The sequence below is a fragment of the Pelecanus crispus genome, chromosome 4, assembly GCF_030463565.1.
Source record: "Pelecanus crispus isolate bPelCri1 chromosome 4, bPelCri1.pri, whole genome shotgun sequence".
Lineage (NCBI taxonomy): Eukaryota > Metazoa > Chordata > Aves > Pelecaniformes > Pelecanidae > Pelecanus > Pelecanus crispus.
In genome coordinates, this window is record NC_134646.1 from 59,761,829 (window position 1) to 59,784,649 (window position 22,821).

The window sequence follows — 22,821 nt, forward strand, 5'->3', positions numbered from 1 at the left end:
GAAATGGATAAACTGATGCCTGAAGAGTAGTTAAAAAAAAAAAAAGAAAAACAAACACGAACCCAGTACTTCCCTTTTTTAAGTGATACACACCTTGTAAATACTTATGAAATAAGAGGAATTTTTTTTTGTTTGTAAACCTGTTGTAATTCGTAGAATCTGTTTATGACAGTAACATTTCTAGTCCTAAAATGACTAATGTACTGAATTCCAAATCTTCTAAATCTTTATTTTTTTTATTAGAAAGAATTGTTTTCCAGTTTGACACAACATATAGCTGCAAATATTTTCTCTTTTTTTATCATTGAGAATCTGGAAAGTGTCTTGAAGTCTTTCTGTCAGGAAGCTTTTAAGCAAACAAGGCTTAAACGTTACACTCTAAACAAATTTAATATATCTGAAGTTGTTAACATTTGGCACTTCAAGATCCATCTGCTTTGCATAAAAAAAGTCTTGGTGAATGAGGATGCTTTGAATTTTTCACTTTCATGATAGGGTTTTAGAAAAAGTAGTCCTTGAGTTGTTATATAGAGGAGGTTCTGCCATTTGATATTCTTTCATGATAGTGCAGGACTAGAACAGCTCACTTCTGGCTTTCATAAAGAATCTTTATACTGCTGTTGATGTATGTGGCTTATCCTTCAACTTAAATCACCGAATATGTTCACGGTCTTCTAAGATTATGTAATCCAAGGCAAAATCCAAAGTAAAGATTAACTTTTCAGCACTGTTTATTTTACTGAGATTCAAACTCAACTACATTGTCTTAATACTCAACAGTCAGCTGCAGTAACAAGTCTTCCTAGAAGTATCTACTTTTTCCGAACTCTCAGCTTGAGCCAGAAGGCTTGTGCAATTTGAGAGGTGTTAGTGTATGACTTTATTTCTCCAGAACCGTCTCCACCTTGCATCTCTTCAGTCCCTTCCTACTTCACCATTGTTGCTGTGTCATCTTTATACATCAGTTTGATAGGTTCCTTTTTGATCATGAGTAATAGAAAACAAACCTTCTCCAGGCAGACTTCTGTGATGTCTGAACTCAGTTTGCCTACCCCTTTCAGATACTGGACTTTCTTATTTGCAGACATTTGCCAACATATTGCAAAGCTGCTTATTTCTCAAAGAAGTGTGATCTCTTCAAGCATATCTTGTTCTGAGTCTGAGTCCCTCCAATAATCTCGTTCTATGGAGATCAGAAGACAAGACGACACAGTCTTACATTGTAGATTTATTTTTATTTCATCCGGTGTTACCTGAAGTCAGCAGAAAAACTTTGCTGGATTTGAGTGTATTTATATGAATCAAGGTTTATTAAAGTTAGATAAGCTTTGGAGATGCAAAACAAGTACCTTTTCACTTCATTTTCTCATAATACGAGATTGCAGCCTTTATTGTTAACAGCTACAAACCAAAATTTGTGTTTGACCTTAGCACAGTAATGTGGATGATTTGTAGATGAATTGTTAAGAATATGCTAAAGATGATCTCTTTTGTACTTAATTATTTCTAGGCAGGGCTCACAAAATGGAGAAGAAAAAGCATTTAGTGACTCATCATTACTGGAGAATCTTCAAAGCAATCATGTAAGTTACATAGAAACAATTACCATTGTTTTGTGAAATCAAACCATTGCTTTCAGTAAGTCAAAAGATGATGTCCTTTGAAGGAAAATAAATTACGTATTTACACAAAATCAGCATGCCCTCATGAATGCTTTTATAATTGTTTGTTGTAGAAACATGGTAATTAGATCCACCTGGAAATAACATGTAGTGTTAACTTCTGGAGAGCCTATTTAAAGCAGAGGGAACTCTGTCCTTAGCTGCACAGGCCAGTTTTAGTGCTAGTAACATAGACTTGGAAGAGGCATCATCCTGTTTCTGCTGTTGTCTAGAGAATCCTTGGTGTGCAGGTGACTGGAATCTTGGAAGTTTTCTGGTAGATCTGTAGTATTAAGTGGTTTTGTGTGTGTATATATATGTATATATATAAAAGCTATGAAAATGCACTTGTATACATCTTAAAGTAAAAATTCAGGCACAAATTCAAAGAGGGTTTCACCACTGTATGTTAAATGTGTTCTGAAGTGCTTTGGAAAAGAATCTGTAATTCAGCCTTTTGAATACATCTTAGAGGACCTGGGGGCCCTCAGTGGAAGAGGACAGGAACTTGCTTCCATTAGTGTTTCTGCACGGTGGATTTAAGTTAGGTTTTCAGAGATTATTGTGTTTTATAGAATAATTGTAATGTTATCTTGATTGTTGACATTCTTAGTCTGAAATACTATAAATATGCTACAAAAAAACTCACTTGAGGTGGCAGCTGCTTTGAGCTTATTTAGGGGGAATGCTGGGGTTTATTTTGACCAACAAAGCAGAAGTCAGTTCATTCATTTTGCAAATTTTAGCTGTATTAGTCAAAAACAATCAGCTATTTTGCTTATATACTCTCTTTTTCCCTCTCTTGGCTAAATCATTTTAAATTCTTAGAGCTTTGTACGCTCTGAAGTGCCTGAGACATTCATCTAAATGTCTTCCTTTAAAAGCTGTCTGCTTGACCTTGCAGCATTTTCTACGTGATTTTCGGGTTTGATTGCTATATCTTTCTAACGGTTCTTAAAAAGTGGTGTCAAATATAGTATTAGACAAAAGTAATGTAAAAAGCAATTATTTTAGTAAAAAAGACAACATCCAAAGAGACTGTAGTGAATAATAGAAATAAAATCATTTTAAAGTAAAATTCTTGCAATACAGCGTTCATAGAATCATAGCATCATTTAGGTCAGAAAAGAGCTTTAAGATCATCGAGTGCAACTATAAACCTAACATTGCCAAGTCCCGCTAAACCATGTCCCTAAGTGCCACATCTACACATCTTCTAAGTACCTCCAGGGATGGTGACTCAACCACTTCCCTGGGCAGCCTGTTCCAAAGCTTGATAACCCATTTGGTGGCGAAATTTTTCCTAATACCCAGTCTAAACCTCCCCTGGTGCAGCTTGAAGCCATTTCCTCTCATCCTATTCAGACATACCTTCCCTATAAAGTGCTAATTTGAATTATTCTATGTTTCTGGTTATCTACTTTTGATTGTTATGAAAGCAAATGCCACTAAATTCTGTCTATATAGCCTGTATTGAAGTACAGCAGCAAGAAGTTATTCTGAATGCTGAAATAAGTGTATAGCTAATGTCTGGTTTGTTTAGTTGTTGATAGATTAAAGAGAGAAAAAAAATCTTTCATTAACTTTTTCTTCACTGTTATTTGTCCGTATCTATTCTTACATTTCAGTTAATTATTGCTTAAATGATTAATTACTTTCTGACATCTTTTTTTTTTAGCCAACTGCACCTATAATATGTGAGTTTTTGACAATGATGGCAGTGTGTCATACAGCAGTTCCAGAAAGAGAAGGTGATAAAATTATATATCAAGCAGCATCTCCAGGTGAGAATGAAATAATTGAATGAACATACGGTATCCTATCAACTCAATAAGCAAATTTTATTCAAAGTTGGGGGTTTTTTTGAGTTATCTTCTAAAATTAAAAAAGAAAACATATCCCTCAGAAAAAGAATTGGTGTCAGCTAAAATCAGGCTTGTCAAAAAAGAATTTAGACTTTTCTAATTTGCTTTAGAAAATACATATGGATGTCCTGTGGCTTATTTAAGGGCAAAGGGTGATTAACCATACAGCATTCCTAAGGTGTTGTCAGATTGCTGTGGAAGTCTGAAGGAACTGCTCAAATGCAGATAGAAATCAAACCAGGAGACAAATTTATGTCCTTGTTTGTGAACCTATTGTGTACTTGGTAACCATGGTATTGATTTAGAACAAAGACTGTGTTTGTAATCAAAAACAAACAAGAAATGTTTTCACCAGGATAAAAGTTGCAGTAAGGTCTGCTATAGAGTGAGAAAAGATTATAGTGCAAAATGATAAAGCAAGGCAAAATGATAAAAATATACTCAGCTCTGCTGAGCTAATGTATTATGACAAGCTATGATGGGAGAAATTACATGAAGCACAGAGAGTCTCAAGCCTTCGTCTTCCCTGTCTGCCCTAGCTCCTAGGTGGCCATCTCTCTGGAAATTCTGTCCTTCAACTGGAGAAGCAGGGCAGAAGTAGGGCCATAAATAAAGCTAATTGGGCCACGGCAGTGTTTTATTGGGCATGGTGAGCAAATTCAGTTCTGACATCTTGAGCCATTTGGAGAGAACTGATACCTATGGGAGTCTGGGTCACTGCTTGAAATGTTTCCTGAATGTAGGCATTGAAGTTATGTATTATTTACAGGAATGACTTATCACTCTCTTCTTCTAAAACAGAACTCACACAAAGAGGAAAGTACCTTGTCCAGTGCCCTACTGCGTAAGGCACTTGCCTAGCAATTAGGAGGTTTGTTCTCTAAGCAACATCTCTAGTCAACATCCAAACTTCTAACCACCTGAAAGTAGGCTAATGGGGAGAAGAAAGTCAGGAAGTCTTGTCTCTTGATGAAGCGTGTCATTGTGTCTACTGGAACATATAATTCATTAGTTTACAACATAAAACTTTGAAGAGGATGTTCTTGCTACTGAGCTGAGAGGCATGTTTCTTCAGGGCTTTATTTTCTCTGAATTGTAAACTCATTTCATCGCAGTTTTAAGAGGAGAAACAAAGCATTCTTTCCAGCACCGCATCTAATCTTAAAAATCTGTAAAGGAAAAAGGAAGTCAAAAGTAGAAAAGCTTGAACCATGTCCAGTAAATCAGGGTATACTAACAGTTTTCTGGTACATCTGTAAAATAACTAATTAACTTGTTGCAGATGAAGGAGCGTTGGTCAGAGCAGCCAGGCGTCTTCGTTTTGTATTCACTGGAAGGACACCTGACTCAGTAATCATAGAGTCTGTAAGTACATTGGAGTAACATTATAATTTGCTATGTTTACTATTGCCATAGTAAATAATTTCTGAATAACTGCATCATGGTACATATGTATTGAGATGTTGTTTGTTTCTTTTTGGCTCTTTTCCTTGAGGTTTTTTGCATTAATTCTCAGGTTTGTGTTTGGTTTTGTTTTGTTTTCTTTTTTTTTTTTTAAATTCTTCAGCTGGGACAAGAAGAAAGATATGAACTACTAAATGTCCTGGAATTTACAAGGTAAACAGCATATTGTGTTCTTAGCCTCTTTTCATGAAAATACTTTTGTTAATTTCTCTTATGGATAAAAATGTTTGCATTTTTTATGTTTGTACAGGCAAAGTGTGCAGGTTGTGTGGCTTTTATCTCAACAATATGTCATCATACTATAGGCAAAGCAGTGCACATGGTTAAGATCACACTCCTGGGTTTATTGTAAAATGTTTTCAGAGACATGTATTTTTTCGATTGTCTCCTTTTGGGCTAATATTTTTCACTTCTGCTTTTGCACAAAGATTAAAAAAAAATCTTGATATCGAAACTTTAAAAAATTATGTGAAAAGACAGCATAGGAAAGTATTTGAATTTCTAAATGTATTTCTGAAAGCCCTAGCACCATGTGCTCTATTAAAAAAAATTGTATTTATAGGCAGAGGGGAAGTTTCAAGTATAACTTGTATTTGCCTTGACTGATAGAATGAAATTTTGCATTTGACCTTAAATATACTTGTTTATGACTTGTTTAAATATTTTAGACTGAAACCCATTCACTTCTGAGCAGCATTGCTAGAGCATTGGCCAGCTAGTTTTCTTGGAAACTGAGTTTTTTGCATACTTTGCTTCCAGTAAAAATTTTCTGTCAAAGCTGTTGGAATTATAAAGGTACCCATAAGAAATCTGGATGCAGTTTCACTTGTTATGTAAATCTGTTTAAATTGTATCCATGTATGCAGTCTGTGTTTTAAGTATTCGTTGCTTAGTTTGGCACAGGATGGGGAAGACATTTGTATGAGAGGAAGCTCTTTTTTTCTTAGAACGATTACTTGTAATTGTGCCTGTGGAAAGTGATCATTGTTTTCCTTCCTGTCCTATTATGTTTCCTTTGAGCTTAGCTAAAGAAGCAAAAAGATCACTAAACAAAAATCCAGGGCAATACTGGAGAGATGGGCTGAAGATGCATAGGTTGGGTGAAATGAGAGAAGTAGTTGCCTGTAGTTACAATAATAGCAATAATAATGTGAACTATAAAGATCGCCACAGTGAAAAAAAAAATAATGTGATAGAAAGTAATTTTTATAGTTTTGAATGTCTTTTAATGCTTGCTTGCAATTAATGTTGTTTTTATATATCGTAGAGGACATACTTGAAATTTTTCAGATTTATGCCATGGTTTCATTTTTCTGTAGGCACTTCTTTCAGTATGTAGCACAAAGTGCGTTGTTGTTTGACATCTCTGAAAGTTTATACTGTATTCATGGAGTAGCAGTGAAGGATTCCTACTTTGTTTCCGGTTTTGATCTTTGGCTTGATTTCATAGACCTCTTTAAACCTCTGTGTCAGTCTAAAATTGTCATTTAAACAGTGATACTTTATGGAGAAAGGAGAATTGCTTTCATATCTTAACCTTTGGAGGATTAAGTTTTTTGGCAGATGCCAATCACCCAACTCTATTAAGCATTCAGGTTTTGTAGCTGGTTTTGTTCTTACTCTGTAATGCTTAGCTTTGCTTGGAACTGACTTGTTGGAAGCACTAGAGGTCACCCTTGTTCCACAGCAAGAGAAATTTTGGCTCCAAAACATAACACCATCTGTATGGGTATGAGCATGTACCTTCAGAGGAGTAATCTGTAGCTATTAAACAATTGAGTGAAGAGTTTCCAGGTGTTTCTCCCATAAAAAATGCAAACTAATTCCTTGCCACCTTCCACTACAAGCCAGATAAGAAGACTCTTCTGCAAGTAGAGTGCAACAGCGTCAACATTTGATAGAAAAGTCTTTCAGAGAAGTATGTTACAGAAGTAAAACTTGTAGCAATGCTTGGTAGAGTTGTCTTTTATGGTATTCTCTTTTTACAGTGATCATAGCTGTGCCTGTGAAAAGAGAAGTAGTAGACTTATACAATATGCTAATTATACTTTGTTCACAGCAAGGAAGAAGCTCACAGTCTAACTGGCAGGTGAAGCATACTGAAAGCAACTGATAATCCTTAACCAGCTGACAGTTATTCCTAAAATACAGTGCTGACCTCTGTGGAGCAAATAGTGTCTTCATAACTTGTGCTGAGTTTAGGTTGCCTCCAATAGATACTCTGCTCAGATGCCATAACTGCTGAGGTACCTTAAGCTCAAGGAAGTGAAGAGTTTTTCAGACCCTTTGCTGTTCAGGTCTCCACATGCTGTCAGGGAAGGAATTGTGCAGAGTTGTGCCCATTCTTGTATTCTGTCACTTGGAACTGTAACAAATAGAAAAAACTGCAGCTGTCTCTTGGGAGCCAAAACCAACTCCTAGGGATGTATCTATGGGGCAGGGAGAAGCAAGGCACTATGTCAGTTAAGGATCTGGAAGCAAAGAATGTCTTATGCTTACTGCCATCCCTGTGCCGAGTATGTGCACTGTCCTTCCACGTGGGCCAGTTGCAAAGATGAGCACAATTTTAAGCAGGTGATTCCTTGTTTCAGTAAGCATAAACGATGTCCACTGTCAGTGCACAAATTGCACATCAGTCCTTGCTTCAACATGTCATTACCAGCAGTGCTACTGAATGAGGTTTTGACTTGTATCTGCTTGTTTTGTTAGAGGAATTAATGGAATTTTTAACACCAGAATTAATTTCACCGGCCAGTATTAAGTATAGATGTAGTAGTAATATCTCAATCTCTGGGGTATGTACGATCTATTGATTTAATGACTGATTTTCATCTGCATCCCTGGGGCATATCTCCACAGTGTAGCAGAAACAGTCTGTGATAGTTACAGAGAAAAGCTTCTTGTCTAAAAACGAAATATTTTTGTTTTAGAATGCCGATGTATTTATCTGAAATATAGCAATAGCGTGACTAGTCCCCTGTCTGATCAGTTTTATGAATAATCCACATTGCCTTGAGTGATGTACTGAGCGACAGAAGGCCTCCTCCTACAGCGTTTGAGACCTTATCACCTCTCCATCATTCAAAGAGGTCCAGAATACACTGATCCTGTTTTGTGACTGAAGACTGATATTGGTACCAAAACCTCTGTAGAAGTGCTTTTTTTCTGTGGTTGTATGCTTACGCTCTGAAGGAATTTTCATCTTAAACGTGATACAGATTTTTAAAGTAACAGGGGGCCCATCAAGAGCTACTTCTGCATTCTCAGATTCTGGAAGTGGCAAATCTTGTGACTGAGGGAGGTATTTCTGTCCCCTTAAAGTGCTTCTGTCCATCTGTAATCCCATGGTAACTCCATGGGAATTACCAGCTATTCTGCCTCCTTGTCACGACCCAAAGGGTTACCCGGCCTGCAAGCATACAGAGATCACAACAGCGGGTTTGAAGGATTCCATAACACACAAGGACACAGAGGTTTTATTTTCTAATTTTTTTATTACAGATTACTACAAATTACTATTAGTAAAGCACGTATACTCGTAAGTAATACAGTACATTTATATTTCAGTAGTAGCAGCAATCGATAGTAGCAGCAAGTGTATATTTCCGTATATTGCAAGTTGCTATTAAATTATCACTAGTGAAGAAATACACGTAGACTCAGCTACCTATATGTGCGTGCGTGCACACACACACACATATATATTATTCAAAATAATATGGGTACAGTGCTCACCAAACTGCTCCCAAGAGTGGGGCCTCAAAGTGGATGACAGACAAAGTCTCACTTTGAAGAGTGAGAGTCTGGAGTCAGCCAGGTGTTCCTGGTGATGGTCCAATAACTTGTCTGGGAGATGTCAGAGAAAAATTCATGCAGGGGGAGTTCTCAGAGAGAGGCGCTCCATTTTGGGTAAAAGTGAGTCATTTTTACATGGCAGAGACATAAGGGGGCGTAGGACACCACCGCCTGGAGCAGTCAATAGATGCTGCTGATTTCTATTTTTCACCTGGGACGGCCAATAGATGATGGTGGTTTATTTTCTCTCAGACCTATTTTTATTTTTCCAGACTGTTTTTGTGTTCTTTCAGCTAGAACAACCAATAGCAGTTGCCGATTCCTACTTTCGCAGGATGTTTTCTCCCATTTCCAGACTTTCTGGCCTTTCCAGACAATAAGTTGCGGTTACAGTTCCTTGTTTTGTACTCATTAATGGTTTCTAGGTACCCATCTGTCCTTCAGAGATGCCGGCTGTGGTTCTCAAAGATGTTTCTGGTTCCCAGGCTAGCAGTTCCCAGGCTGGCAGGCATTTTCTCTGTCAGTATTTCAGCAGACATCTTCTGTTCAGTGTTTTTCCCCTTATAACTGGGTCGCCTTTATGGCTGCTCACATGACTCCTACGGTGTAGCAAACAAAACAAAAAAATGGTCTCACACCGACAGTTATTTGTAGTAATGCAATTTTGTGGTTTTCTGTATTTCACCGAGAAAAGGAAATAAAACTGTCACTGCAATGAAAAGGCTCATAAAAAATCCTTGACAGTAAGTCCTTCTCATTAGCTTTATTGCAGTTTTACTAAGAAAATGTATGTCAGTCAAGATTCAGTATCTGTTTTCATAGTTAAAGTTTCAAAATGCTACGGGAAAACATAGGTTATTCTCTGATACATCTTCAGTAGATTGATAGGCAGCTGTATGCAGAACTTTAGGATTGCAATCTTCTGGTATTGCAAGACAAGTACAAAACTGTGGAGTTTCTACCTGTCAGGGTCATGTGTATCAAATTATCATTTATACAGACCCTAGATTACTGTAATTCCTGCACAATTCCTTAACTGAACATTCAGGCAAGTGTAATGAATTTAAGTACAGTAGGCTAGATAATCTTTCCAGGAATCAAAGTGGATCTGAGACTTGCTTTTATTTTAGGCAACTTAAGTGCATTTTGAATGATCTGAATTTCTCCACTGTTGTAGAAGCAGATCCCCAACTGGACACTGTCTAAGGGGTTTTGGAGTTCTGCTTATCTGAGGTTTTTTGGATTAGAGATGAAATGGAGAATGAGTTGCAGCAGTTAATGCCTTTTTATGCTCTCTTGTGCAATATTCACGGTAGAAATGTAATTTAATATTGCTGTTCAGATGTCTGTACTTGAAGCTAAGTGCATGCACAGGTAGAATAGGTATTTTCTTGAAGATACTATTCAGTCAGTTACTTCACCAGTAATTATAAAATTCTTTCCTCCACCCATCTCCAAACATTCCACTTATAGAATGTTTTCCATGGCAGTCTTGAACTTCAGGAACCATTCATACAATAATGCTATTTGATCTATAAATGGGATCCGGTTCCAACAGGAACTGGAATTGTAAAAGGACCATTTACTTCCACTTCTTTTATGTATTTTACTGTGAACTGTTGCATGAGAAACATGTTTTGTTCCCTGAACAGTGTCCGTGGATTTATTTTAAAAACTTGAAGTTTGAAATAATTATGGTATAAATACACATTTTGACTGGACATGATCTTGAATCTAAAGTATGCTTGTTGGAGGACCTCAAAGGGAAGACAGAATGTGGAGAGTGATAGTCTTCTCCATGCTTTCCTCCAATTCCTACCTTAGTCATGAGGACAAAAAGAAAAAAATAATTAGATCTCATTAATGACTTAGAGCCAGAGAGTAGTTAAAATGAGGAGAAACCCTTTCCAGTTCTTAGCATACTTAAAAGTTTGCGTGATGAATGATACTCTGGGATGACAGTAATAGGATTGCAGCACAGTATAGTGTACGAGAGACTCTGGCTGGCTGGCTGGGAAGGAAGAAAAAGCTGAAATCTCTTTATGGTATTGGTCGCAAGTGCTTTGTGCTTTAAGATGCTTTTTTTGTGATCAGTAGACAGTATTCAGATGAAGCTGAAGATTCTCAAATTTGTCTTTACGGGAAAAAGGCCTACAGAAGTATGCACAGAAAAACAGCATTCACTCTAATTATTAGACAGTAAAGCTGTTTTTCCTTCCCAGTCACCTGAGAACATAATTCAGAATAGATAGCCCTTACTTCTTTTCCTTTGTCTTATATAAGATATATATTGATATTCTTAGGTAAAATGTTGATAGGTAACTATATTTACAAACCGCCTTATATAGGGCATTTATTTCTCTTTCAGCACTAGGAAGAGAATGTCAGTGATAGTTCGCACACCATCGGGCAAGTTAAGACTGTACTGCAAAGGAGCTGTGAGTTTTACTCTGTTTTCACTGTATCAAAGAACATGTGCTACCAATACAAATACGAGAGCAAAAGGTTGTTACAACTGCAGTCAAACGCTGAAAATGTGGAAGAAGGAATGTTGGTGCCTTTTTCAATTTACATCATTTTACTATGTAGCTGTTTAATGTGATGAACTAGTTAATGTCTTTTTTTACTAACTGCCTATGAAGATATGACAGACCTGTTCATCCTATTCTTTGTACTGGACTAATACCTTTATGCTTCCTATTAATTACTTCCTTCTGTGCTCCAAGAAAATGGATGAATATATGGTTTAATCTATTAGTTACTTGCTGGAGTAGCTGAGCATGAATCACTAGGTAGAAATAGTAATCTAGCATAAGTGACTAGATAGGAGTTTTAACCTACCACTGATGGTATGCCAGAAGTAAATTTTCCTGAAAACAAGATCTATGGGAAGATATCTTAATCATACCTTAATGTATCTGGGAATGGCAGAGTTGCTCATTAGTTCTTGTTCTGTATCTTAAGTCAAGTTTGGGGGGGGATGCAAATCCAGTTCCTGAATGGTTTAAAAAAATGAAGTTGGTTGAATATAAATGTCCGTTCTGTATCTTCTCAAGTGGAGAGAAGAAGCTGTCATTGATATTCTGTATATCAAGCTGGCTACAAGAACCTGAGAATGGCAATTATGAAATACTATTTTTATCTTGTGGGCTTAATATTAAAGAGGAAGACAGCATTTTAGGAGATTGAAATAAATTCACGTGGCAAGTCAAAGGAAGATGCAGCGCTTTTTAAAATGAAGGGAAATAACAGCAAAATATGTAGGAAAGAAAAACTGCATCATAGCAGAATTTGTAAATTTTGAGAATCTGGGGATTTGGAATGTCCTTTTTTCCTTCCTCTGAAATAAAATTACTTCTATTCATTTTTGATGCTGAAATAAATTAATACAGTGCTGCATATTTTTCTTCCGTTTTCCTACATGATTTGTATTGTCTACACAAAAAAACTCATTTTTCTCTTACTTGTTCTGAGTTCATTTTATTTGTTTTGTAGGATACAGTAATTTATGACCGCCTTGCTGAAAGTTCAAAATACAAAGAAATCACTTTAAAACATCTAGAGCAGTTTGCTACAGAAGGTGGGTGATACTGTTCAATATAAAACTAAATATGAAATTCAGTTACTGCTCAACTTTTCAGTTTTGCAATTTTATGTTGCTGTAATGTTTTAGTCACGTTAAGTTTGAAAATTAATGTTCTACTAATGACTCCCAAAAAAGATCTTCCTCTTCCTGAGAAGTTTCAGTAATAAGTTCACCCTTAACCAAAAAAAAAAAAAAAACAAACCCAAAAAACACCCACACAGTTCACAGTGAAGTCTTTTAAACAAAATACATTTTTCCAGTGAGCACACACATTGCATGTTGTTTGTTTCTGTGAAGATCTCATTTCCCATGACCACTTTCGTGTCCCACATACAATGAATGCTGTAGGGATGGCACACAGGAAGAAGTAGCCAAAGTGAAGATGCTTGGAAACGACTAGCGTAGTGCTTTTAAGGTAACTTTATGCTACATTATTTCTGTCACCAGTCACAGTAAGGGGAATTGTCAGCATCATAGCTTTCCATATAGTGTGGTTTTGGTATCTCTGCTGTTTTAACAAACACTCTTACAAAGCAGTTGCTGAAGGTGGGGGACCCCTCCATGAGCATTCATGAAGTAGGAATAGTAAGTAAAATTTAAAAGACTGTGAAGTTAAGATGATTGATACAAACAGCCAGTTAGTTATTTAATAATAGTGGATTCCACAATATAGACATGAGCAGGAAAGCAGGTTTCTGCTTTTATGTAAGTTCTTCTAGCACAGTTCCTAGATGTTCTATGCCATGCCCCCTTTCTGGTATCTTAGTAAAGGATTATAGAGTTGTACTGTGAAGTATCATAGTGTTTTAATTTATTGATGAGTTGGGAGAGAGGAGGTGGAAGCAGAATTATAGTAGTGCAATTATTTTACATCTTCATTTTTTTAACACAGTTAGTAGAACACTAAAATTATCTTTAATGTGTCTTAAGAAATAAGCTTACACTGGAAAGCAAACTTTATTAAAATATTTTCCTTCTAAAATACAATCCTTACCTTTTGATAACTGATGTCTGGCCAAATCTTCTTGTATCAGGAAAGATCCTTTTTCTGTGTGTGACACATATGATTTCTCTAATCTTTCTTTTTTTTTTGGTTTATAATGGAACTTAGCATTTTGATTAGCATCGTAGTCGGCACCTTCAGTCTCTTGATTCTGTCAGCGACAGCAGACACAGATCTGTTTCTTTTGTTAGTTTTCCATATCAAGATCTCTGCAGGAAACATTTGGTTAGCCTTAAATAATCTTAGAGTACCAAAGTTATAATAAATTGTACAATAAAGTTGAAATCAGAACTAAAACCAAACAAATTTGGCTGATGGTGCAACAAGAGGCCTCAGATACAACTGGATTCATGAGCTCCAAGGGTGTATGAGCTGATTGGCCAGTTTGGGGTTCTATAAAGGTCTAACCAGAATTAGTCAAGGAAAAGTTACTTAGATGTGAAGTTAGTTTGGATCATAAGGCTATATATTTGGTTACAGAAAAGTTAAAAATAGATCAATATCTGCTATCCTGTGTGAATATGAAAATTTCAGTCCAATTCTTAATTACTGTTCTCATTAAATCAGTGGTACAACTGATACCATTTTTTCCTTAGCAGTCAGGTTGGACCGAATGAGTCAACATTAAAAAGTGAAAAATTCCACCCAACTTTAAAACCACCGTACATACATATTAGTGTTAAGAAGTTTGTTCAAGTACTTCTTGTACCCTTCTTTTCAACAGATGAAAAGATTTACTGTTCAGAAGAGTGAATTGCTAACCTTTCAAAAGCATAAAATTCAATCTTTAAAAAAAAAAATTAAGTACGTGTCTCTCTGGAATCAATTAAAGAAATTTGTATTTATTTTTGCATCAGATTTAAATTGCAGCTGATGACGTTGCAAAGTTTCTCATGTGTATCCTTTCATGTGGCAGTACAGTATGTCCTTGGCATTTGCTGCATGCTCTTGGTGTGTTGTTCAAAAATGAAGTGGTTAGCATGGCTGGCATTTATATTTAAGCATTTATTAAGCTTGAGTGTTAATGCCTGCTTGGATAAATAGAGAAAGTGTATAATTTTCCTGTGTTGTTGTTCCAGTCTGTTAAGAAGCAGACTTCATGGTATTTTGTTTTCCACAAATCTTTTTTTTAATTAAAAATAGAAGAAATAATTAGGCTCTGATTTAAAAAGAAAAAGCAAATGCCTTGAAAAACTTGTTTGCTGATATTCCTGATTTCTTCATTCTATCATCTGCATAAAATACTTTGAAAGAATTGTGAAAATAGTATTATTATTAGTCAGTCATAAATTCTTTTCTTCCCCCTCACCTCATATTTATTTCTTTGGACCTTGCTAGCATATCGTTATTACACGGGTGGGGAGGCAGGGGGGAAGCAAACAGTTGATTTGTTAGCCTTAAGTTAATTCTTTAGGTGTAGATGGTGAGAAGCTGTGTTCCTAATGCTGTTCGCTTGTTAAGATACTAGGATTACACATGGTTTTGATCCTGAGGGTATTAAATTACTGTCTTACATCTAAGACACGTATGTATTATTTCATGCCCAGCCTCTTGATCATTTCAAAATTGCTGCTGGTGCTGAGCTGTAGACAGCAGAAACCTGTGAACAAAGAAAGATTGTATTTAGCTATCCCTGATTACAGTGCTCCTAGAGGAGAGGCCAAAGGCACTAACTACATTGGTCCTGCCTGTCTGCCTCCTAAATCTGCCTGCCTGCAAATTGCGGCTTCATAAGACATCATTTGGCTAGAGCAGTGCTCTTCTCAGTATATAGAGAGTTATGCCAATTTCGTCCTCTAGAAATCTAAGAATCTCATAATATATGGAAATGAACTGTTAGGACATTCACACCTGGCTACTTAAATTGAACGGATGTGTCTGTTGTCAAAAAAATAGATGTTTCTTGTAATCTTGCAGTCTTGAATTCTCACTGTGATGCTCAATTCAGGTTTCTGCTGATGGAAAAAATCTGTTAAGTATAACCAGCTCAAAGATTGTTAAGTAAAATCTCCAAATGTTGCCTGTACACAAGGCACATTGGAAAGCTGAAGGAATCTGAGAGATGGGAAAATTAAACCCGAGCAGATTCAAAGTCAGCTTCTAGGTGGTAAATTTCAAACTTCAGCTGAGAATTTCCTAAGAATATTGAGGAGGGATGAAGAAGAGGGTAGTTGTAACATTATGCTAAGATATTTTAACTTTATTGCTTTTCAGCACAGCAACACAAGTTTTTAAATTTTTGTTCAGAAATATAATTCAATCTTATAGTTTTAATGTTGCTAAAAATCTAATGTACACTGTTCAGCAAGTGTAATTTGGGATTGCTTCATGTTTTGTTTACAGTTTAAGATAAGTTGAATCTTGTGTAAAATTTTTTTTCCTGTATTACATTCAGCTACCTTGAAAGAGTTACTCTGTTGAATAAATTGCTATTTATATGATTTTTGCTTTGTATATATATTTTAAACAGTTCTTCAAGACATGCAGCAGTAAGTTCAAAATTGGCATAAGTATACATAAAATACAGAATAAATTCAGCTTTTAGTAGTTACTCATTGCAGGCATATCAAGGAAAGGACTAACAAATACTGGATCATACTTACTATCTGCTTTCTCTTTAGGCTTAAGAACTCTGTGTTTTGCTGTGGCTGAGATTTCAGAAAGTGATTATCAAGAGTGGTTAGATGTCTATCACCGTGCTTCTACAGCTATACAGAACAGAGCACTCAAACTTGAGGAGAGCTATGAACTAATTGAAAAAGTATGTGTAGCTTTCTGGGGTGGGAGGGGAGGCAAGAAGAGTGGTTTTCTAATTAATGTCCTTGTTTTATATACTATGAAGTCTGAATCATTATTGAGGAATAATGCTTAGACAGAAAAAAATCTAGCAATATTCTGACAGCTGTGTCATGTAGTCTTTTAGCTGATCAAAATGAAGGAAAGATTAATTTGACAAAGTTTTTGCAACAAGTAGCTAACCTTGCCAGAAAGTATTGAGTTGAACTACTGGAAAGCTTTTTTCTGAGAGTTCCTCCATTGTGTAAAAAAAAGTGTTAGTAACAGGCAAACAACATTTGTTTCATTGCATACTGATCTTAGAGCCATAGAGTGGTTAAGATTGGAAGGGACTTCTGGAGGTCATCTAGACACAAATCCCTGCTCAAAGCAGGGCTAATTTTGCTTGCCCAGCACTTCGATGAAGTTTTGAGTATCTGCAAGGAGGGAGTTTTCCCAGCTGCAGGAAGCAGCTTTTTTTTTAGTGCTCAACTATTCTTTCCCCCTTTTTCTGAAATAAAATTTATGTTGCTGCAGAATGTGACTATTGCCTCTTGCCCTTTCACCGTGCACCTCTTACAGGAAGATGGCTTCTCTGCAAGCCCTCTTCAGTTAGCAGAAGGCAGCTGTGGAATCCCTCCCTTAGCCTTACTTTTGCCCATGTTAAACTCATCCTGCTTCCTCAGCTACTCTTAATACAGTGTGCTCGAAGACCCAAGCTATTTTTGTGTCCCTGTGCTGGACTGGCTCCACTTTGTCAACCTCCCTTGTACTGAAGGCCCAGAAAGGGAGGTAGTACCTAGATGCAGCCTCACAAAGAGCAGAGCCTTAATCGCTTCCCTTGAGTTTCTGGCAACGCTGCTGCTGGAGTAGCCAAGTATGCAGTTAGACTTCACTGCCTCAACAAAGAAGGTTCCCGTGGCTTTTAAATGTATAAGCAAAAGGAGTTAATGAGACCAATATTGCTTGAAGTTTTGATACATGACTTTTTGGGGGGTTTTGTTTTGGGTTTTTTTTCCTTGGAAAGGTTAAGAGAGATTACATTGATGAAACTGCTTAAAATTCAGAGCCTCGAAAACCTGCAGTGTTTAATTCATGAAAAAGAAGACTGAGGGTATATAGCTTCAGTCACTTGTGGGACTTCAGTTTATATAGATGAGCAATTTATCCAGACATGCACAAGACAGTCTTTAAAGTATATAACTTTGTTAACGCCATGGCATCCCTGCTACCATTACAAATTTCTGTGTTAGCTGCCCAAGTACTTTCTCAGTATGTAGTGTGCAGGCCATGCTGCAACCAGGGTTGCACACTATTAGATTTATAATGGTGTCATTGACAAGGTTTTAGCTAGTTCTAGAGGTACAGAAATATGAAATATAAAAACAGCTGTACTCGCTAAAAAACTTACAGATTTTCTCCATGGGAAGTTAAAACCAAACATAATCAAGATTATAGTTTTAAGATAAGATGAATTGACAGGGTTTGTTGGTTTTTTTTTTTTTCCACAAGGTGAAGAGAAATCATTACAAGTGAGAGAAAACGTAATAATAGCGCTCCTTAAGTCTTCAAATCAGAGAGATGCCCCTCAGGGAAAAAGTAGCTGTTGCTGAACCAAGCTACTGAGCTTGTAAATAATTGGGTGAAGTTTCAGTGGTCATGCTGTGCAGTTTGTCAAGCCACATAGGTATTTAACTTAAAGCTCATAGGAATAAACTGGAAGATCTTTATTAGTTGATACCAAATCTGATTAATTGATTTAGAGAACATTAATCTTGTTGTAAATATGGAAAGTTAAACAAAAGAAACAGCAAGATTAAAACTGAATTTAAACGGAAAAAAATGCATGTACTGAATATTTTATGTTCACAGAATCTTCAGCTGCTTGGAGCAACAGCAATTGAAGATAAACTACAAGACAAAGTGCCTGAAACCATAGAGACACTCATGAAAGCAGACATAAAAATTTGGATACTTACTGGTGACAAACAAGAGACTGCCATTAACATCGGTATTATATTTGCATTTAGTTGATGACATTGTTACAGATTTAGAAATTATAGAAGTTGCTACAGTAAAACTACTTTCAGAACAGGAAGGTGTCTTGTAGAAGATAATAATAATAATATATGGCATTCCAGAATTTAAATGTTAACTTACTTCCTAAGTCACTGGTAGGGGGAGAGTGGGGAATGGTGGATTCTTCCTCTGTTAAAACAGTAACAGCAAGAAAAATTCATGTTATCGTAGAGAGGGGGAAAAAAATAGGCATTTGTGCTTTTTGTAGCATCTAAAATGAATTAAAAAGAATACATTGTTTGGGTTTTGACAGTGAGAGGGAATGATACTAAGAAAATGTGAGTATTCTTAGCTTTCCTTCTGTATTTTTCCTTCTTTCCAAGAAAGCTGGTAGGGACCATAATCTTAACTAAAGCAAAACAATATAGATTGTGCATTAAAGTATTATAAACTTTACCATCAATCTGAGGGTTCCTTTTATTCTTTCCTTTTATTATAAAGGAGGAAGAAAAAGAATCATGAATTAACTAATTTCAGCAGTAATAAATCTGTATTTTTAAATAGTAATACATGAAAGCTGCATTTAAGATTTATTATTATTTGCATGTTGAGCGGATCAGCACTTCTGCCAGTAGCCTAGATATGTGCCCAGAAGTAAGCATTATTTTGGTCATATGGATCCCTTTTATTACTGTTACTATTTTTAATCTTAAAGAACTTTTGTATGCACATTATACAGTTGATCTAAGGTGATTTTCATTAGTACCTACAGGTTTGAGGCAATACACGTAATACCAGTATTTTCACTTTGTTAAGAATGGTGATATATATTTGTCTAGGCAGCCTGCATCATTAGCACACAGCATACGTTCTGTTTAAAGCATCAAAAAAGAAAAGAATGGCAACGTATATATGCAAATTTTGTATGAAAAGCAAGTTGCAATCCAAAAATTTACAAGGCTAAGGGAGATCTGTTTGCTGTTTTCTGTAACTCCCTGTAAAGATGTTTCTTGTCCTTCTGCTGAGCACCTCTGTGAATAAGGCACAACAGTTGCAAGTTGCAGCAAGGAAAATTCTGACTGTTCTGACTTAGTACCTGTATGTCTTAATTATTATAGAATGCAGTATAATTTTTTTACCATTGATTTCAGCTGGGGGAGTTTTATTTTTAATTTTGTCTGTAGTTCTCTTACAGAAAAAATTGCTTTGTTATATTATAATGGATTTTGTGGAACAAATTTTTGAAAACAAAAATGTTTTTAACAGGTCACTCCTGTAAACTTTTGAGAAAGAACATGGGACTAATTGTTATAAATGAAGGCTCTCTTGATGTAAGTAAAATCTGCAAAGTTTTCAGTTAATGAAACGTTATTTTACTGCTTAAAATATCCAGACGTCATGGTGGAGGTGGCCTAAAAAATAACTTGGAACATCTATTTATCTGGACAAACACAGAAAATTCTGCTAAAACCATGGTTTGGTGGGGGGGTTGGTTTGTTTGTTTGTTTTGGGGGGTTGCTTTTTTGTTTGTTTCTCTAATCTTCTCAGTTAATTTTAGTATGGCATACCTGGAAGACCATACGGTCTTTGTGACAAAATGTTACTGAATAACTAGAAACTTAGTCTACAGCTTCCAAAACAACAGTGTAGCTACTACACAAATGAACTTCAGAATGATGAGCAAACAAATTCTATGTAGTAAAATGACTCCATCCATGCAGGCACAAGGCCAGGAGCTTCACATGCTCCTAGTGGCACTTAGCGGTGCCCAAACAAACTAATCCTAAGTTCCTTTCTAATGCTGTTTCTTACAGAGTACTTAGTATCTGCCAAAAATTAATTGTTACTGTGTGGTTAAACAACTGAAATTGTAATCAGACGTTGAAGTACGAGTAAGGGTTAAAACTACCAACGTGCAAGTATACAGTGCTTTGTAGAGAAGAGATTCTTTAGATAAGGTAGGAATGCAATATTAAGTGAAAAATCCCATGAGGGGAAGGAACTTAAATCCTTTTACCACCCTCTAAGACAGCCTTAAATGAACTTAGAAATGGAAGAATTTCCTCAGTGAGAAAACTCAGTGTCCAGGAGGCTTCAGGAGGAAACCCTGAAATGAAGTTTACCTTACTCTGTGTTGTGGTCAGATTGCTCAAGATAGGACTTAGGGAGAGAAAGGGAGAGAAAGTGAAAAGAAAGTATAAGAATCAGCAAGAGTGCCTTAACTGAAGGATTCCATGGTAGCATGTAGGAGTAGGGTGCAACATGAATTAAAATACTTACTACTTATTTTTTAAATCAGTACTTATTTAAATGTTTTGACTCATTTAGAACAACAGATTTTCATCATTGGTATGAATTTAATCATGATGACTATATTTCAAATATAAATTGTTTCAAGCAACATATTTTTGTTGATAAAATTTAAAATAAAATCCCAAAAACAGGACAGGCAGAAGCTGTTGTTTAATGTCCGGAACCAGAGTCTGTTGATACAGTAAGCAACTTTTGACACAAGTAGGCTGTGATATTAATGAAGAGAGGCAATTTTCTTTTCTTAGTTTAGTTCATTGGATAGCTTTTGAAAGATTGCGATTGTTGTTTGTTGAAAAAGCAGGGAAGGTTTTTGGTTCAAGCCCTTAACTTTGCTTTTGAGTTTTTTCACTCTTCAACCTGAGTAAAAATTAACCAATGCAAGCGAGAACTTCTGTCTTATGTTTAGGTTATTTACACAGACAGCTGGATTTCAGAACTACTGCAACACTTAATAGATTTGAAGTGCAAAAGATAGACTACTTTGTATACTTCTTCACATGTAATGAAATAAAGTGAGGTAGTTTTATTTAACTACTAAAAGGAGTCCAATAAAAACTCATTAAACAAGCATTGCACATTAATCACTTCTGGTGCGATGATTAAAAAGTTGAATAAATATATATTAAGCAATATATTTTAAAAATAAATCTGTATAAATACAGTTTAAGAATAAAAGATAGTATCTGATATAACTGCACTGTACTTCCTGTTTCAAACTGAAGTGTCTAGATTGTGTGTAGAGATTGAGATATCCTTTCCCTACACACACAAAGTACATTCAGAGTACACGGGCATGCAGATACCGTATGGCAGCTGAAATTGCATACGCAAACTGGTTGCTTGCAAATCTGTCTGTGTTGGTAACATAAATCATGTTTTTTCAGGAACAGATAAATATAGTAATCAGATAGTTTGAGGGCAAGAGGCAGCTCAAAAACAAACAAAAAAACCCCCCCGAGGTCTATGCCAATATTTTAACACGAGACTCCATTACAAGTTTTCCGCCTCGTTTGATGGTGCACATTTCACTGTTTGATTAATGTATACTGTGTGTCCTACCTTTTGCTTGCTAGTGTGGTTGGAATCAGATGTCAGTCTCCATTTCTAGTGCAACTGGTTAAGTCAAAAACAGCTTAGAAAATTCTGGTGGAGGAGTGGAGCAGGTCTCAGGAAATGGAGAGAGGGACTGCTGTGATTGCAGAACCTTGAGTCGGTGCAGCTGCAAGGGTGGATGCAATTCCTCTTTCCTTTCTGTATGCCAACAACAGCTGGCAAGAGGCCGTAATACTTAGTTGGAATATCGTCTGTTACGGAATATGGCTGAAACTTTGGCTTTTGAGCAGGATAGGTCCACCTCTCATACTGGGACTGTGTCTTACCTTGCAGGGGAACTGTGCTCCCATGAGGGCTGCTGGACAACCCAGTTCCCTCAGCACAGGATGAATTGAGCAGCCATGAAACCTCAAAGAAAGAAATCCCAGTGTAGCGGGACCTGTGTATTTAGGATGTTTGAGAAGAGTTGCTCTGTGGCAGTCCTCCTTGGCTCTGCAAGGTGTGGGTATAGCCTCTTGGCTATATAAAGATGTTGATATGTTCATAGGAGTTAGGAAGGTTGGCTTCTCTTGGTCTGCATACTCTTCGCAGTACTGAAAAAAGAGTGGCGGTAAGGGGATGCTTCTTGCCCTTGCTGTTAAAATAATAGTATAGTATCTGTTGCATACCAGTGGCACCTTCTGAAAAGGAGCTAACTGAACTATAATCCTTTCAGGGACAGGCAGAGTCCCCTGTCCCTAGACATGTAAAACAGATTTAACAAAACAAATACCTTCTCATTTCAGTCATTATTATGACTTTAGCATGCAAGACAGAGGAAGTTAGAGTGAAAAATATATATATATTTGTTAAGACTGTATCCCAGCTCTGCTGAAATAAGAGATCCTCTTTTGTATGAACCAATACCCTTATTCATGGAATTAAAAATACCCCAAATCCCACTCCCCAGTTAGCATTGGCTGGTATAGAACTGGAAAGACTTCCAGGAAGCATTTAGATATCTCTATTTTTTGCAACATTATTTGTTTTGAGGCTCCATTCCCATGAACATCTGCTTAGCTTCACAAACAAAATGTGGTTTTGTTAGTAAGTTCTTACAGTTGTATAAAAGAACACCGCATTTTGTTTTGCCTTCATGTTAACCTAATGGACTGCTAAATTTCAGTATTGTACTGTTAATCATAGACAGAAATCATAACATAGCTTTATTCTTTGAACTGTGAACTTAATAATACTTAAACTGTAACTAGAAAATAGTTTGATTACCATTCAATTTCACTGAGAAAT

General features: G+C 36.3%; 1 protein-coding gene across 1 annotated transcript in view; it reads left to right on the forward strand.

The window, feature by feature from the left end:
- Nucleotides 1-22,821, forward strand: part of ATP8A1 (ATPase phospholipid transporting 8A1) — a 99,738-nt gene that overhangs the window by 23,254 nt on the left and 53,663 nt on the right. The window contains exons 9-17 of the mRNA XM_075708716.1: nucleotides 1,511-1,583; nucleotides 3,340-3,445; nucleotides 4,809-4,891; nucleotides 5,094-5,143; nucleotides 11,154-11,223; nucleotides 12,281-12,365; nucleotides 15,996-16,135; nucleotides 18,022-18,160; nucleotides 19,435-19,499. Coding sequence (XP_075564831.1) covers nucleotides 1,511-1,583; nucleotides 3,340-3,445; nucleotides 4,809-4,891; nucleotides 5,094-5,143; nucleotides 11,154-11,223; nucleotides 12,281-12,365; nucleotides 15,996-16,135; nucleotides 18,022-18,160; nucleotides 19,435-19,499 — 811 coding nt within the window. The remainder of the gene's footprint in view (nucleotides 1-1,510; nucleotides 1,584-3,339; nucleotides 3,446-4,808; nucleotides 4,892-5,093; nucleotides 5,144-11,153; nucleotides 11,224-12,280; nucleotides 12,366-15,995; nucleotides 16,136-18,021; nucleotides 18,161-19,434; nucleotides 19,500-22,821) is intronic.